This window comes from Lynx rufus, unplaced genomic scaffold, assembly GCF_022079265.1.
Source record: "Lynx rufus isolate CCGP_SWC_20201006 ecotype Redwood Valley unplaced genomic scaffold, mLynRuf1.p SCAF_34, whole genome shotgun sequence".
In the NCBI taxonomy this organism is placed as follows: Eukaryota; Metazoa; Chordata; class Mammalia; order Carnivora; family Felidae; genus Lynx; species Lynx rufus.
This window is the reverse complement of record NW_025814850.1, coordinates 2554662-2569710: the sequence shown is the minus strand read 5'-3', so window position 1 is coordinate 2569710 and position 15049 is coordinate 2554662. Positions and strand designations below refer to the sequence as shown.

Sequence of the window (15049 nt, the reverse complement as noted above, 5' to 3'; positions counted from 1 at the left end):
GACCCTGGGATCATGATGACCTGAGCCAAAATCAAGAGTCACTCAACGGACTTTGCCACCTGGGCGCCCCTATATATGTTTAAAACAGTAGTATCTTTTGTTTTAGGAACAGATTATTTTCTTCCTCCTCCTCCTCCTCTCCTTCTTCTTCCTCTTCTTTTTTAGAAACAAATTTTCCATTATTGTTTGCCTCATTTTTGTTTTTAAAAAGGTATCCTGATCTTTATTCTGCCCTGATCAGTGAATAATCAGTTGCTCAGCTGAGTTTTCCAGTTTGCTGTCATAAACTTGTGGAAGGAAGTTGTCCCCCCACCACCTCAAAACAGAACGTTGGAAGGCTTAACCTTCCTCTTATAACTTATTGTCAGAAAAGATAACAGTAAAATTAATTGTTTTCTTCTATAATTCTAAAGAACATTTTATCATTGAATATGGAACTAGAAGATAAAAAGCAGTTTAATAGGAGATGTTTGGTTTTAAATAAGATTTATGGCTTTAGCTTTATAGATTGATTTCAGGAAATAATGAGATTATTTTCAAATGGTGATAACTAGGTTGCTACTGTAAATTACATTTTAATGCATATAGAACACTTTGTGTTTATAATTTTAAAATGTTTCTCTTTGGAGGAGTATAGCAGCATTTTATCTGATGTAGTTAATGGTTATTTTAGTTTTGTCTTCATATTTCACAACGTTTGTAAAAAGCTAATGGGACAAAGATATGCAGAGACTTCTAAGACCTTGAACCCTTAAAAGCTGACATTAATTGTTGTTTCTGGTGTCTTTATGTACAGTTTTCATTGAAATGCCTTTTCTGGTGTGCTCCTAGGAAGATGAGACATTATGTATATTGGTTTTTCCCCCTACATGCACTAATGGTTCTTTACTGTTAACTTATTGCTAGGCCTGTTTCATTCTAACATTTTAGCATTTTTGTTAGATTACATGTTGAAATGCATCACTCAGTCTGTGCTTGAGCTCATTTTATTTTTCTGTTTAATCAATTTAATTTCTTGTTTTACTAACCTCACTGTTTTTTCAGTTTAATATTGGCTGCATGCTAGTTAAATATTTATATTTTATATATATATACATATATATTAAAAAAACCAATCAAGTCTAGCCTGGATTTTGCTCTGATTGTGTTTTCATTTCTAGTGGTGGGGCAGTCTTACACTTACAACTTACTTTGTATCATGAAAGCCTGACACATAAGCAAAATAACTAAACACAATGTAGATTTTCTTTAAAACAAAAAAACAAAAAAACTTCAAGTGGTGCTGTCTAGGTGGTGGATATGATTGTATAAGTACCTTGATTTTATGCTTTTTAATGTTAGTTTTAAATTTCATAAATGTATTCTTCCCCCTTTTCCCCCTTCCCCTTTTTCTCCTTTTTAAAGTGTTATGTACAAAGGTTGCCCAGCACACCATCAGAAAGGACCCTCACCCCTATGTTCTTCCCATATAAAATACTGGCCAGCATTTCTTTTTACATTAATGCCCCTTTTATTGGGCACATTTACCCTATTATTAGCACTTTTTTGCATGCATATATGTAGAATTATCTCTTGCTCATCACCTGTTTAAATGTCACTAGGAAGGGAAGAATATATTATTGGAATATTTTTGGTTTGTCTCTCTGTTCTGTCTGTCAGGATAATATTGGACATCGCTTACTCCAGAAACATGGGTGGAAGCTGGGCCAGGGATTGGGAAAATCTCTTCAGGGTAAGTTTTTTAAATGTACAAAAAGAAAGAAAGAAAGAAAACAATGTTTCTGATTTGATCTTATACCTGAATATATTTATTATCTTTTTAAGAAAAAAGTGTTTGGGCTTTCCCCCCTGCCTTTTCTCCCCTAGAATAGTCTATATTTTTCCTGTAACTGTATTTTAAGTCACTATTAAGATCATAAGTTGCAAGAGTAAGCTGCTGTGTCATGAATACTTTCAGGTCAAACATATTGTGTGTGTATGGCTCAATTGGTTTTAATTTTTTTGATGGGGGTGTGTCATTTAGCAATATTGTATTGTGGCTTCAGTATTATAAAGGGAACCATTCAGTGGCAGAATTTAATTTTTGCCCTTCTGAATTCTCCCTGAAGCTGGTGATTGCCCTGGCTCTTTTTCTCTATGGTCAGAACCCATGTAGTAGTAGAGAGAAGAATTAACCCATATGAAATGTAAGATGAAAGCAGAGGATTGTTTCCTAGGGCTCTCTGAGCAGAGAGGTCATTTCTCAGGTTCATATTAGGCTCTGGAAAATATATGGCTTGAAGTTACCATTGCATTCATTTTTCTTTTAACTATAGTAATCATTTGGGTAAAAACAAAATACTAATATTTCTGCTTTTGAGGCTCTGGAAAATATATGGTTTTGTTTCCATTGCATTCATTTTTCTTTAATCATTCCAGTAAAAAAAATACTAATATTTCTGCTTTTGAGTTCTTGCTAGTTGGAAACCCAGCTTCATTTACCTTTTAGGTCCCTCATGTTCGAGAGCTACTTACTATTCTCGGTAGTGTTCTGTGAACACTGCCTCAGAAATGATGGAAATCATTGCACTTCTACTTCTGGTCACGGAGGGTCTCATATAAGGGGATCTTTGGGGGAGAGGTGTGCTTCTGTTGACTAATTCTTTGATTTTTGGAAATAGATTTCCACAATGGGAATGGGAATCTAGCCAATTCCAGTGTGTGTGTTAAAGGGGATAGGTCAGGGCGTTAAGCAGAATGTTCTAGTCTTTAAAAACGTTTGCTTTTTAAATGATAATTCTACAAGTTCTATTTAGTGGTGACACAAAGGAGATGCTTAATAAATATATTTCAAATTAGTATTTATTAATAAGCACTAACCTATTTTGGGGGGTAGGAAAAAGATTTGATTATCTTTAAACTTGTTTTCTGGTGGCACAGGAACTCATTGCAGTTGATACAAAGAGCTGTCTATAATTAAGAGCCACTTATTTGTATGGTGTAGCCCATGGATTTGTAAGAGTCCAGAAGAAGGGTACGGGTAATCAGGACTGAAAGGATAAAATTTGCCCCAGTAGGTTATGTAGTTGTGAGTGTGGGGTTGAATTGAATGCAGGTGATTGCTCAGAGGATGGTCTCAAGACTGCATTTGATCTTTCTCTATTATATTTACCCTCCTATTCAGAGATTCCCAGGAGCATTGTTGATTCTTTTTTTTTGTTCAGGCACACAAGGGAGTAGAATTTGGGGGCATTCCATAGGAGCTAGCAAATCTGTTTGAATCCCAGAATTTTTCATTTGTAAGCATCAGAGTTTTAAAGTACACCTAGCAAAGGAAGAGTGAGAAAGAGTGGCTTTAAGAAAGGAGAAGTAATTGGATACTCACTTGTTTTAGGGTGATGGAAAAATTTAATTTTATTTTAAGAATATTTAGTATATGTGCTGCCGAAGCGAGCACTTAAGAATATTTAGAATTTTGGTTCTGTTTTTATCTTTGAGCTCTTTGAAAAGAGGAATTAGGTTTTATCCATATTTTAACTCCATCTCCATGGTTGCAGACATATAATAAGCATTCAATAACTCATAAGTCCTTTATTCATCTAAAATATAAGGGGAGGGGCGCCTGGGTGGCACAGTCGGTTAAGCGTCCGACTTCAGCCAGGTCACGATCTCGCGGTCCGTGAGTTCGAGCCGAGCCCCGCGTCAGGCTCTGGGCTGATGGCTCAGAGCCTGGAGCCTGTTTCCGATTCTGTGTCTCCCTCTCTCTCTGCCCCTCCCCCGTTCATGCTCTGTCTCTCTCTGCCCCAAAAATAAATAAACGTTGAAAAAAAAAAATTTTTTAAAAAATAAAATAAAATATAAGGGGAATTTGAAGCCCATCCCTTTTTTCCTTTTCAATGGTGATAGAAAACACATAACATAAAATTACCATCTTAACCATTTTTAAGTGAACAGTTTAGTAGTGTTAACTAAATCCACATTGTTGTGTAAGGCCCATCTGTTTTGAATGGCTGGTACAGTATCTTTACTCTTGAAAAGAATGGAACCTTATTCTGTTGCCAACGTTAAAGGCCAAGTTTAATTGTCTTGTCAATGGCTCTTTATTTTTTTAGTGTTAGATTCATCAGTGTGCATGTTTCTCTTGCATAGTTCTTTCTGTAATACCCACATGATCTGACTAGAATGTAGCTACATTTATGGCATGTTGAGGTCATTCATGACAGATTGTTTTCATTGTACCAAACCTTTGCTATAGATAACCACTGAAGAAAGTCCTCGTGATCTGATGAAAATGAAAATGCCTTTTTAGTATTTTATAGACTAGTCACTGCATGTAATTTCTGGGCTCATAGCTTTGTAAATCCTTTCAATTCTCCTTTTTATTTGCTTTTAGGGCTCTAACATCTTTAACATGCAACCATCCACTAAAATTTAAGCCTCATCTCTTTAGATTTTTTTAATGTTTATAAATGATTTCAACCCATCCAAGGTTTTTACAAAGAATGTCAGTCCTTGGAGGCTACAGTGCAACTATCTTGTTACTATATAGATTGGGGAAAAGGGTATGCTGACTCTAGAATGAGATTATCTGTGGCAGGATAGAAAATTGTACTTTGTAAATTGGGTTTATTTTTGTACTTGAATTTTATTTATTATTAGCATTCTCCCTTAGTATTAAAATATTTCAAAAGTTAGAAAAGAACTTTAAAAAGGACTTTTATTGTGTATGGCAGATAAGTGATTGCTAGTGGTTTAGAAAAAAAAAAAAAGACTTAGGGTTGCCTGAGTGGCTCAGTCAGTTGAGTGTCCGACTTCGGGTCAGGTCATGGTCTCGTGGTTTGTGGATTCGAGCGCCACGTCAGGCTCTGCGTGGACGGCTCAGAGCATGGAGCCTTCTTTGGATTCTGTGTCTACCTCTCTTTTTCTCTCTGCCCCTCTCTCTCCCAAAAATAAATTTAAGAAAACATTAAAAAAATTGTTAAAAACAAAAAAAAGACTTGTAGTGGAAAAGATATGTTGATAAGGTGTCTGAAGGGAACAATACAAAGACCTGTTGATGAGAGATATTATGGAGCATTGCTTATTATAGAGGCAGAGGATGTATTTAAATTGGAATAAAGCAACAATGAATGATAGTTGTATTTTGTGGAAGTTGGATTAGATTTGGTTCTTGAAATTGTTTTATAACCTTCTAGCAGCTTTTCTTTTTTTTTTTTTTTTTTAGGTTTTATTTTATTTTGAGAGAGAGAGTAAGCACAAGTGGGGGAGGGGCAGAGAAAGAGGAAGAGAGAATCCCAAGCAGGCTCTGCTCTGTCAGTGTGGACCCTGATGTGGGCTTGATCCCGTGAACTGTGAGATCACGATCCCAGCTGAGATCAAGAGTTGGATGTTTAACCAACTGAGCCACCCAGGTTCCCTGTGGCAGCTTTGAAATGAAATGTAGTTCAAAATCTTTATTTTGCCGTGAAATGTTTAGTCAGTAGGTGTAGCCTAGAAGTGGAGTACCTAAACTTTGTTACATTGTCTAGGTGCTTTTTGATGGTTTGGCTGCCTTTTTTTTTTTTTTTTTTTTTTAAATCATAAACAAAAGTTCAGCCTGTGGGAAAAATGGATGGGGTCTGATACTCTTTCATATCTCACCCTGTCTAGAAGATTCAATCAATAACAGACATCCAACAAATATTTACTGAGCTATTCAGGCTGTAAATAAGCATAGCAAACCATGGACAAAGTAGGTAAGACATTGTCCTGTTCCCCAAGACTTGCAGGCTCCACACTGTCAGCATGGAGCCCAAGGTGGGGCTTGAACTCCCTAACCGTGAGATCATGACCTGAGCCAAAATCAAAAGTTGGGCGCTTAACTGACTGAGCTATCCAGGTATCCCAAGTCTTGCTTTTTTAAACTGCTGTAGACCTTTGAAGATTTCTTGAAGCTAGGGTCTACGTTTTATACTTTTATGTATTCTTTCCATACTTAGAATTAAGTATGTGATTATTCTGAATATATAATTGACAAATCACTCCCAAGTTCCTCGAAGGTAGGGATTTTTGTCTAGTTTTTTGTAAAAGTACTTGGTGGAGGATGTGAAGGAGGTGTGAGCAGCATTTAGAAATATAAGATACAGGGGCGCCTGGGTGGCTCAGTTGGTTAAGCGTCCGACTTCAGCTCAGGTCACAATCTCGCGGTCCGTGGGTTCGGGTCCCGCGTCGGGCTCTGGGCTGATGGCTCAGAGCCTGGAGCCTGCTTTTGATTCTGTGTCTCCCTCTCTCTCTGCCCCTCCCCTGTTCATGCTCTGTCTCTCTCTGTCTCAAAAAATAAATAAACGTTAAAAAAAAATAAAAAAAAATATAAGATACAGATAAGAGTTTGGCTCTGCCACTAACTTTAAGTAAAGGGACAAGTTACCATCACTGAATTTTTTTTGGTACAATAAATGGGAATTAAAATCTCTGCTCATTTTCTCACAGTTAATGGGGATGAAGTAAATTAAGTGAAGTCACTTTATAAAAACTATAAAATGCTGTATAAATGCTTATTGCTATTAATATCTCTTGAGTATATTTAGATATTTTAACTAAATTGGAGATAATCCATCTTTAGGTCTTTTTCCTTTTTTTTAAAGTTTATTATTATTTTTACTTTTTAACGTTTATTCATTTTTGAGAGACAGAGCATCAGTGGGGGAGAGGCAGAGAGAGAGAGGCAGACACAGAATCTGAAGCAGGCTCTGGGCTCTGAGCTGTCAGCACAGAGCCTGGCGTGGGGCTCGAACTCACAGACCAGAGCTGAAGTTGGACACTTAACCAACTGAGCCACCCAGGTGCCCCTGTTAATTTTTGTAAAGATGATTTTTTTAAGTTTATTTATTTTGGGGGGAGAGAGCACAGTGGGGGAGGGGCAAAGAGAGAAGGAGACAGAGAGAATCTCAAGCAGACTCTGAACTGCCAGCACAGAGCCCGCTGCAGAGCTTGAACCCATGAACTGTGAGATCATGACCTGAGCCGAGTCAGACACGTAACCCGTCCAGCAGACTTTATTTTTAAGTAATCTGTCTACCCAATGTGGGGCTCAAACTCACAACCCTGAGATCAAGAGTCACAAGCTCCATCGACTGTGTCAACCAGGCACCCACCTTTAGGTCTTAATAAACCTAAATTTATGGTCATAAAAACCATAAATTCAGAAGCCCTGTCTTGTTGCTATTTCCCAGAATTTACAATATGGTTCTTATATGTGCTCACTCTGTGCTAGATAACTGACTCCTGGATCTGTGTTTTTAATGCTGTGTGCATTTTAGGGTCCCTAAACCCCTAATTTTCATGTATTTTTCAATGATTCTGAGGTCTTTAGTTTTTGCCACTTCTGAGCCTAATTTACAATACCTAACAGTCCCAATCACTAAACTGTGGCATTGGGAAAACTGGATAGCAACTCAGAAACAAGAGGTTGGATCCACACTGTCATTTCTTACCCCAACATATATTCCAGATGAATAAAATATTTAAATGTTAAAAAAATCTTAAGATCACTAGGGTGAGCAATGAGATAATTATTATTTTAAAAATAATGTTGATGGGGCGCCTGGGTGGCTCACTCGGTTAAACGTCTGATTCTTGATCTCAGCTCACGTCTTGATCTCAGGGTCATGAGTTCAAGCTATGTGTTGGGCTCTGTGCTGGGCATGAAGCCTACTTAAAAATAATAATAATAGGGGTGCCTGGGTGGCTCAGTTGGTTAAGTGTTCAACTTTTGGTTTCGGCTCAGGTCATGATCTCATGGCTTTGTGGGTTCGAGCCCCACGTTGAGCTCTGTGCTGGCAGCAAAGAGCCTGCTTGGGATTCCCTCTCTCCCTCTCTAGCTGCCCTTCCTCCACTCATGCTGTCTCTGCCCCTCTCAAAATAAATAAATAAACTTAAAAAATTAAAAAAAGAAATAATGTTGGAATGAGAACATCTTTTCTAGATTTAACTGCAAGCCCAGAAGTCTTTAAAAAAGGATACATTTTACTATTTCATTGCAAATAAAAAAGAAAAAACAAGTAACAAACTGGGGGAAATATTTCCAATATCTCCTTATAGACAAAGGAAAAATTTCCTTCATGTGTTTATTACCTAAAAGAACTTACTACCTAAAGAGAAAAGGGGACATGATATGAACACTGTTTATAGAAAAATAATGCAAATGACCTTTAAGTGTATGAAAATATTTTCAGTCCTTCTTATAATAGAAATATTCTTTATCTAATTATTCATCTATGTATTTTTAGAAATATGCATTTGTAACCACAAATACAGGTTTTCACTTTTGCTTTGGAAAGGTTAAAAAAAATTAGCCTGGTCATATTTTGGGAAAACAGGTATTTGCATCATAGCCAATGACAATATAAATTGGTAAACCACTGCAGAGAACAATTTGAATTACTTTAAGATTAAAATGCACGGTTCCTTGGGGCCAGCAGTTCTAATTTTCTGTTCTTCGTTACTCTTTGAAATGCACAAAATAATGTATGATTGAGATTATTATATTATTTCACGATAATTTAAGATTGGAAACAGTTGGCCATATTTTATTGATTCCAAGACATTTTTTGCGTATTTTAATAAAGATAAAATCAGATGCATCTTCTTAATGGCATTATAGTTATAATTGGAAGCTTTTAAATTTTTTTGTGGCACATAAAATGTGTTTTATGGTTAATGACCATTTTGGATTTGAAGAAATAGACCACTGAAATTGTATAAAGGGAAACCATGCAGCTTTAAAATGATTGAAGTACATTAGTATGTATTCAGTATGTGTAGAACAATTTCCATGGTACCTTAAGTAGAAAAGGTACAGAACAGTGTGTGCTATATGTTAAAACTATCATTGGTGTTATATACATAGATATATATAGATTGTGTTATATACATACTTATACATATATACATATGTGTGTGTGTATATGTGTGTGCATATATAGACCGATAGATACACGCCTCCTGCTTAAAATCAGTATTTTGTTTCCCAGATCAGATGATCTGTTTGAAAGCTTTACTTGAGCACCTATTTACATTATTTAAAATGAGTTACACGTCAACCCCTAACCAATTTTCAAAAACACAGCTGCCTATCTGTGAATTAAAAGAAAGTTGTTGGGATATAAAATACTTACACATTTCTTTTTTATTACAAAATAATTAATATGGTTGTTAACAAACAGTTGCTTTCTGTGTAAGAACATGTCTGTCCCTTTTGTTGATATGTAAGAAGCTTCTCCAAAGTTCTAGTGTATATGGAATGTATTTCTAGATTTCTCATGTGTCTTTTTCTTAAAAATATTGAATTAGATTTTTGAGAATGAAATATAAACATATTACTGTGCAAAACCTTTGATTGAAAAATATTGTGTCAAGAGCCATGAACTAAGGTATTCCACTGTGAAACTTTAAATGGGCACACTCTGGGATATGACTATATATTTGTTCGTATTTGCTTGACTATGCAGAAAAAAATCCTTGTAAAGGTAGATTCTGAAGGGAAACTGAGTTACTTTTCACTGTATTCTCTCTTTTTTTTCAATGTTTATTTTTGAGAGAGAGAGAGAGAGCAAGTGGGAGAGGGGCAGAGAAAGAGGGAGACACAGAATCCAGAGCAGAAGCAGGCTCCAGGCTCTGAGCTGTCAGCACAGAGCCTGACACGGGGCTCAAACTCACGAACCGTGAGATCACGACCTGAGCTGAAGTCAGATGCTTAGCTGACTGAGCCACCCAGGTGCTTGGCTTTTTACTATATTCTTTTAAAATTTGATACAGTATACTTACATTGCTATTTAAAAATACAGAAAATTATTTTGAAAAAGAGTAGGCGGAATTAAAGCAGAGTAGAGCAGGGTGTGTTTCTTTGGTTTTATATATATGTGCCAGCCATCCCCTTTGGCTTGCAGTTTCGGTTAGCAAATAAATGATGAATATAGTTGGGTAGGGCCTATATTACCTAGTAATAACAGTGTTATTACTACTTTTATGACTGAAGGAAAACTAGACTTGGATTGAATACAACAGAAATATGTAGTGTTATAATTTAGACTTTATTGTTAAATTAGAACGTTGATCTTTATCTATTTATTTTTTTAGTGTTTATTTATTTATTGTGGGGGCAGAGAGAGCGAATTCCGAACAGGCTCTGCACAATTTGCAAGGAGCTTGACGTGAGGCTTGATCCCATTAACAGTGAGATCATGATCTGAGCCAAAACCAGGAGTCAGATGCTTAACTGACGGAGCCACCGAGGTGCCCCAGAATGTTGACCTTTTAAAACTTCACTAACTTCCTAAGAAAAATCATTCTTTGAGAAAAACGAGCTTTCCTTTATTTTATATTTTAAGTAAACTGTACCCCCAACGTGGGGCTCGAACTCATGACCCTGAGATCAAGAGTCATGTGCTCTTCTGACTGAGCCAGCCAGGCGCCTCCATAAATTTTCCTTTAATATTGTAATGATATAGGTAAATTTTATGGATAGGGTCTTTGTAAAATCTAAGTTGCTATCTTTCTACGTTAGTTTACTTTTGAAATTTATTTTCCTTTAGGAAAAGGAAATTACATTGAGTACACATTATATGCAAAACACTGATATAGAATCTAAATGTTTTGTATGTTGCACTTAATGATATAGGTATTAGTGTACTCATTTCATAAATGAAGAAACAGTTTTAGAAAGGGCATACAGCTAGAGTTTCTGCCATTCAAGTATAAGCACAACTTTGAAATCAGTGGTTTTTTATGTATACCTTTGCCTTTCTCAGAAAAAGCTGATAACTGAAAATAAGAGTAGTTGGGGGAGGACAGACATGTAGCTCCCCCAAATCACAAAGGTATGGATTGTCATACTTGAAATGGGTCTAGCTGAAGGAGCCTGTAGCTGAATTACCTCTTTTTCCTGCTAATTAAATGATCTTCTGAATCTTTATACAGTTTCCAAAAGCAAGCATAATTTTTAGTAGTTCATGTATCACATTTAGTAAGATACAGATTCTATAGAACCTATGACCTTCTGAATGAAATTTCATTAATATAAACAAAAGAGGAAGCCCATTCAGTAAATAAAATTAGAATTGGCAGTCTGCAATAAGAGGTCTGGGTTTTAAGGCTAGACTAAAAAGGAAGAGGGATTAGGGAGAGAAGAGGAGATCATGAGCTCACTTGCTGTATAGACTATTTGTCTCAGTATAGAGATTGTCACATTTAAAAGGTACATCATAAGACATTAAATATATGTTAAGTTTGTGGCAAAATAACTGGAGAAAAGTGGCAAGTTTTTCAAATGAATATTTGGAACAGATAAGTTACAGAAGTCTATTTTATCATTCGCGTCCCTTTTTTTTTTTTTAACTATGAAAAGATAGAGTGAACCAGTTACAGAAGCAGATTGGACATTATCAAGAAAGATTACTTTACTTTTTTTTTAATGTAAAAAAAAATTCATTTTTGAGAGAGAGAGCATGAGTGGGAGAGGGGCAGAGAGAGGGAGACACACAAAATCCAAAGCAGGCTCCAGACTCTGAGCTGTCAGCACAGAGCCCAACACAGGGCTTGAACTTGGGTACTGCAAGATCATGACCTGAGCCAAACCTGAAGCTTAACCAAGTGAGCCATCCAGCACCCCAAGGAAGATTACTTTTTTTTTTTTTTAAAGGAAGATTAAAAGAGGAACTGGTGAAGAATTACATGGAATTATTTGCACATTATTGAATACTTTGTTCAAGAAACCATATAATGAATATATATAATATTATAAAGACACTACCCTTACTCCTAGAGTTTGCTGTTTATTTTCGGAGTTAAATGCGGGAAATCTTAAAGAGTAAATGCTGTAAGTCCTCAGAAGAAGGAATGACTAGGGAAGACTTCACTGTGAAGTCTTGAGGAAGGAGGAATGGATATTACTAAAGATAGGAAATACTTGTGTACACAAGGTGATTACAGTTGGCCAAGAGTAGGCATGACTGGTTGGAGTAGAGAATGCCCATAGAGCAGTGGATTTTTTACTTTTTTTTTTTTTTCTTTTAAAGAAGAACCTCTCCACGTATTTTTTTGATGTTGAACCTTAATATATAAAGGCAGGGGTCACCTGGGTGGCTCAGTCAGTTAAGGGTCAGACTTCAGCTCAGGTCCTGATCTCACGGTTTGTGAGTTCAAGCCCCACATCAGGCTCTTCACTGACAGTGTGGAGTCTGCTTGGGATTCTCTCTTTCCCCTCTGTCTCTGCCCCTTCCCCCCACCCCACCCCTATATAAATAAACTTTGAAAGGATAAAAGGGGGGGGGTGGATGACACAGTTGTTTTGGTTGAAGCAGAGTCCTGGGTCTCCAGAAGCAGTTTGGAAACCATAAGTAGAAGGCAGTGATAGGAAAGTGGTTTGAATAGGCACAAATCAAATACTTATTGAGTGTTTACCATGTGCCAAGCACTTAAATAGTTAATTCTTACAAGTCCATGAAATAATTATTGTTATTTTCAGTGTGCAGGAGGAGAAACTGAGGCTTAGAGAAGCTTAGTAAGTTACCCAAGAATAAGCAACCGTAAACAACAGTATCAGAATTCAAACCTTGGTTTCTCACACTCTAAAACCATGCTCTTAACTACCCACACTGAATGCGAGGCTTTAATACTATACCAATCTAGAACTTTATTTTGTAAACCAAAGGCAGTTTTTGATCAGAGGAGAGACTTTCATAGCAAAAAGAGATATTAAAGATAATTTTATCTAAAATTCATTTTACAGATGGAGGAATTTAGGCTTAGGGTTCTAAAATGTCTTTGTAATAGTGCTGAAACCCAGCCCGAATTCTCTGATTTATGATCTAATTTTCTTCCCAGTATACCAGCCAGGATATTTGTGGTGGAATTTAAGTACTAGAATGTTCATGATATGTCTGAAGATGAATGGAAGACCATTTAGAAAGTTGTCACGGCATAAGATGATGAGGACTTAGAGTGATAGCAATGAAGAAGATGTAGGTATGAAGGATGATAAAACATCAACCAAAAAGCACAGTGTACAGTTAGTTCATGCATGCATCTGACTAGCAAGCCCTTGTTCGCTGGGTTTAGTGATACTCCTTTATAATAGCTACTAGCATTTTATTAAGTGTTCAATGAGTGCTTGCATATGGATTCTCTAATTTAAATGCTCTTTGAGGTAGATATTGTTCCTGTGTTTCAGATGAGAAAATTCACATTCTGAGCCATGCTTTACCCAAGACCTGGTAGTAAATAAGTGGTAGAATAATGGTGCCAAAAGTATGCTTTTAATCAGTATACTATAATGTACTTAAAGTCTATGTGGTGGCTCACTTCTCTGTTCTGGAGAGATACAATGGTGGTGAGAAATGCAAGTATTACAGAATTGAAACATGTAGTGGTTATTCTGGCCAAAAAAATTCACAGGTAGCTGTGAATGTGGTATTTTTTCCTTAGGGCACTTTAAGGGATGGTTGTTTATTGGTTTTTATAACTTCTGTCTTATTACTCTAATTTTCTCCCGTATTACTCATATTTCTCTCCTGTAGCACTTTTAATATTCTTATATAAATAGTGTTTTTGTGTCTCTTAGCCCTCGTTAGACTATAAACTTTTGAATGATAATAATTGTGCATTTACATGTTCTCTGTTTTCTTTTTTAATTCTGCATAAATTTATTGAATCCTTAGAATATGCCAGATTTGTACTAAGTCTTAAGAGTTCAAAGATGGGGTGCCTGGGTGGCTTATTCAGTTAATCATCCAACTCTTGATTTTGGCTCAGGTCATGATCTCATGGTTGTGAGGTGGAGCCCCACATCAGGCTCTGTGCTAACAGCACAGAACCTGCTTGGGATTCTCTTCCTCCCTCCCTCCCTCTCTCTCTCTCTCTCTACCTCTACTTCTACCTCTACCTCTACCTCTACCTCTTCCCCACTCATGTGTGTTCTCTCTCTCAAAAAAAAAAAACTTAAAAAGTGTATTAGTGATTTGGGGTCTGAATTCATATAATACTGTTTATTTTTCTTTGTAGTCTTTTTTTCTTTTGAGAGAGTGCACATGAGTGGGGGAGGGGCAGAGAAAGGGGGAGACAGGATCCAAAGCAGTTTCCTCGCTGCCAGCAGTGGGCCTGATGCGGGGCTTGAACTCCTGAACTGCGAGATCTTGACCTGAGCAGAAGCTGGACACTCAACTGACTGAACCACCCAGGTGCCCCTATTTTTTCTTTATAGTCTTATTCTTAGCCTGATTTTATATTGTTTCCTACTGCATTACTTATGAACTTCTTTGACTAGGTTAATTTGAATGACTAAAATGAAACTGGTTTATGTAGAAATTGGGTTACTTATTTAGGCAAGAAAGTGGAGTGTCCAAGAAACTTTTTAAATGAGCAATATAGAGCATACAGTGATGATGCTGTTTTTGTAAATAGACTAGTCCAACCAGGTAGAAATACTTGAAATTATAAACATTCACTAGTGAACCAGTATTTGATAGATAGGAACTAAGAGGAAACAAAATTGCTTTCAATGCTATATGGATTCATAGAGTTTAGGACTGTAAAAAAATTTTTTTTTTCTAGGGATGCCCTAACATCTCTGGACTCTTAGCAGAGAGTCCAAAGGAAATAAGGGAGATTTTTGAGTAATTTCAATCTACTTGACATTCTGAATTCTTATATTCCATGCAGAGTTCATCTATTATAAATGGGACATACCATGGATTAATATCTTGCTATTCAGTACACACACATAGCCACTATTGTCTTCCTCCACATGCCAATAAATAGTAAAACATTTTGACAGTGTTTATTCAATTTTTCATAAGCTGAATAATTTATTAGATGATTTGAACTATATGTTTAATTTGGAGAAGTTCTTGCTAAAATTATGCTTCTTTAAATTTATACTTTTGGCTTGGATTTAATATTTGTGTAACATTGCTTTTCAAACTCAGTCTTATTTTGTTAACAGAATTATATGTGGGAAAGATTTTTGGGTAATACTTGGGTTATTGGTCCTGGATAATCACTTTGTCCCATCTGTAAATAGGATTGTTTCATTATC

At 36.4% G+C, this 15049-nt stretch overlaps 1 protein-coding gene across 4 annotated transcripts in view; it reads left to right on the top strand.

Moving 5' to 3' along the window:
• GPATCH8 (G-patch domain containing 8) overlaps positions 1 to 15049 on the top strand; it is a 103008-nt gene that overhangs the window by 33550 nt on the left and 54409 nt on the right. For 3 of the 4 annotated variants that reach the window (XM_047093577.1, XM_047093578.1, XM_047093579.1), the window contains exon 3: positions 1660 to 1732. The exons of the other annotated variant lie outside the window; for it this stretch is intronic. In XM_047093577.1, coding sequence (XP_046949533.1) covers positions 1660 to 1732 — 73 coding nt within the window. The remainder of the gene's footprint in view (positions 1 to 1659; positions 1733 to 15049) is intronic. 4 annotated transcript variants of the gene reach the window in all.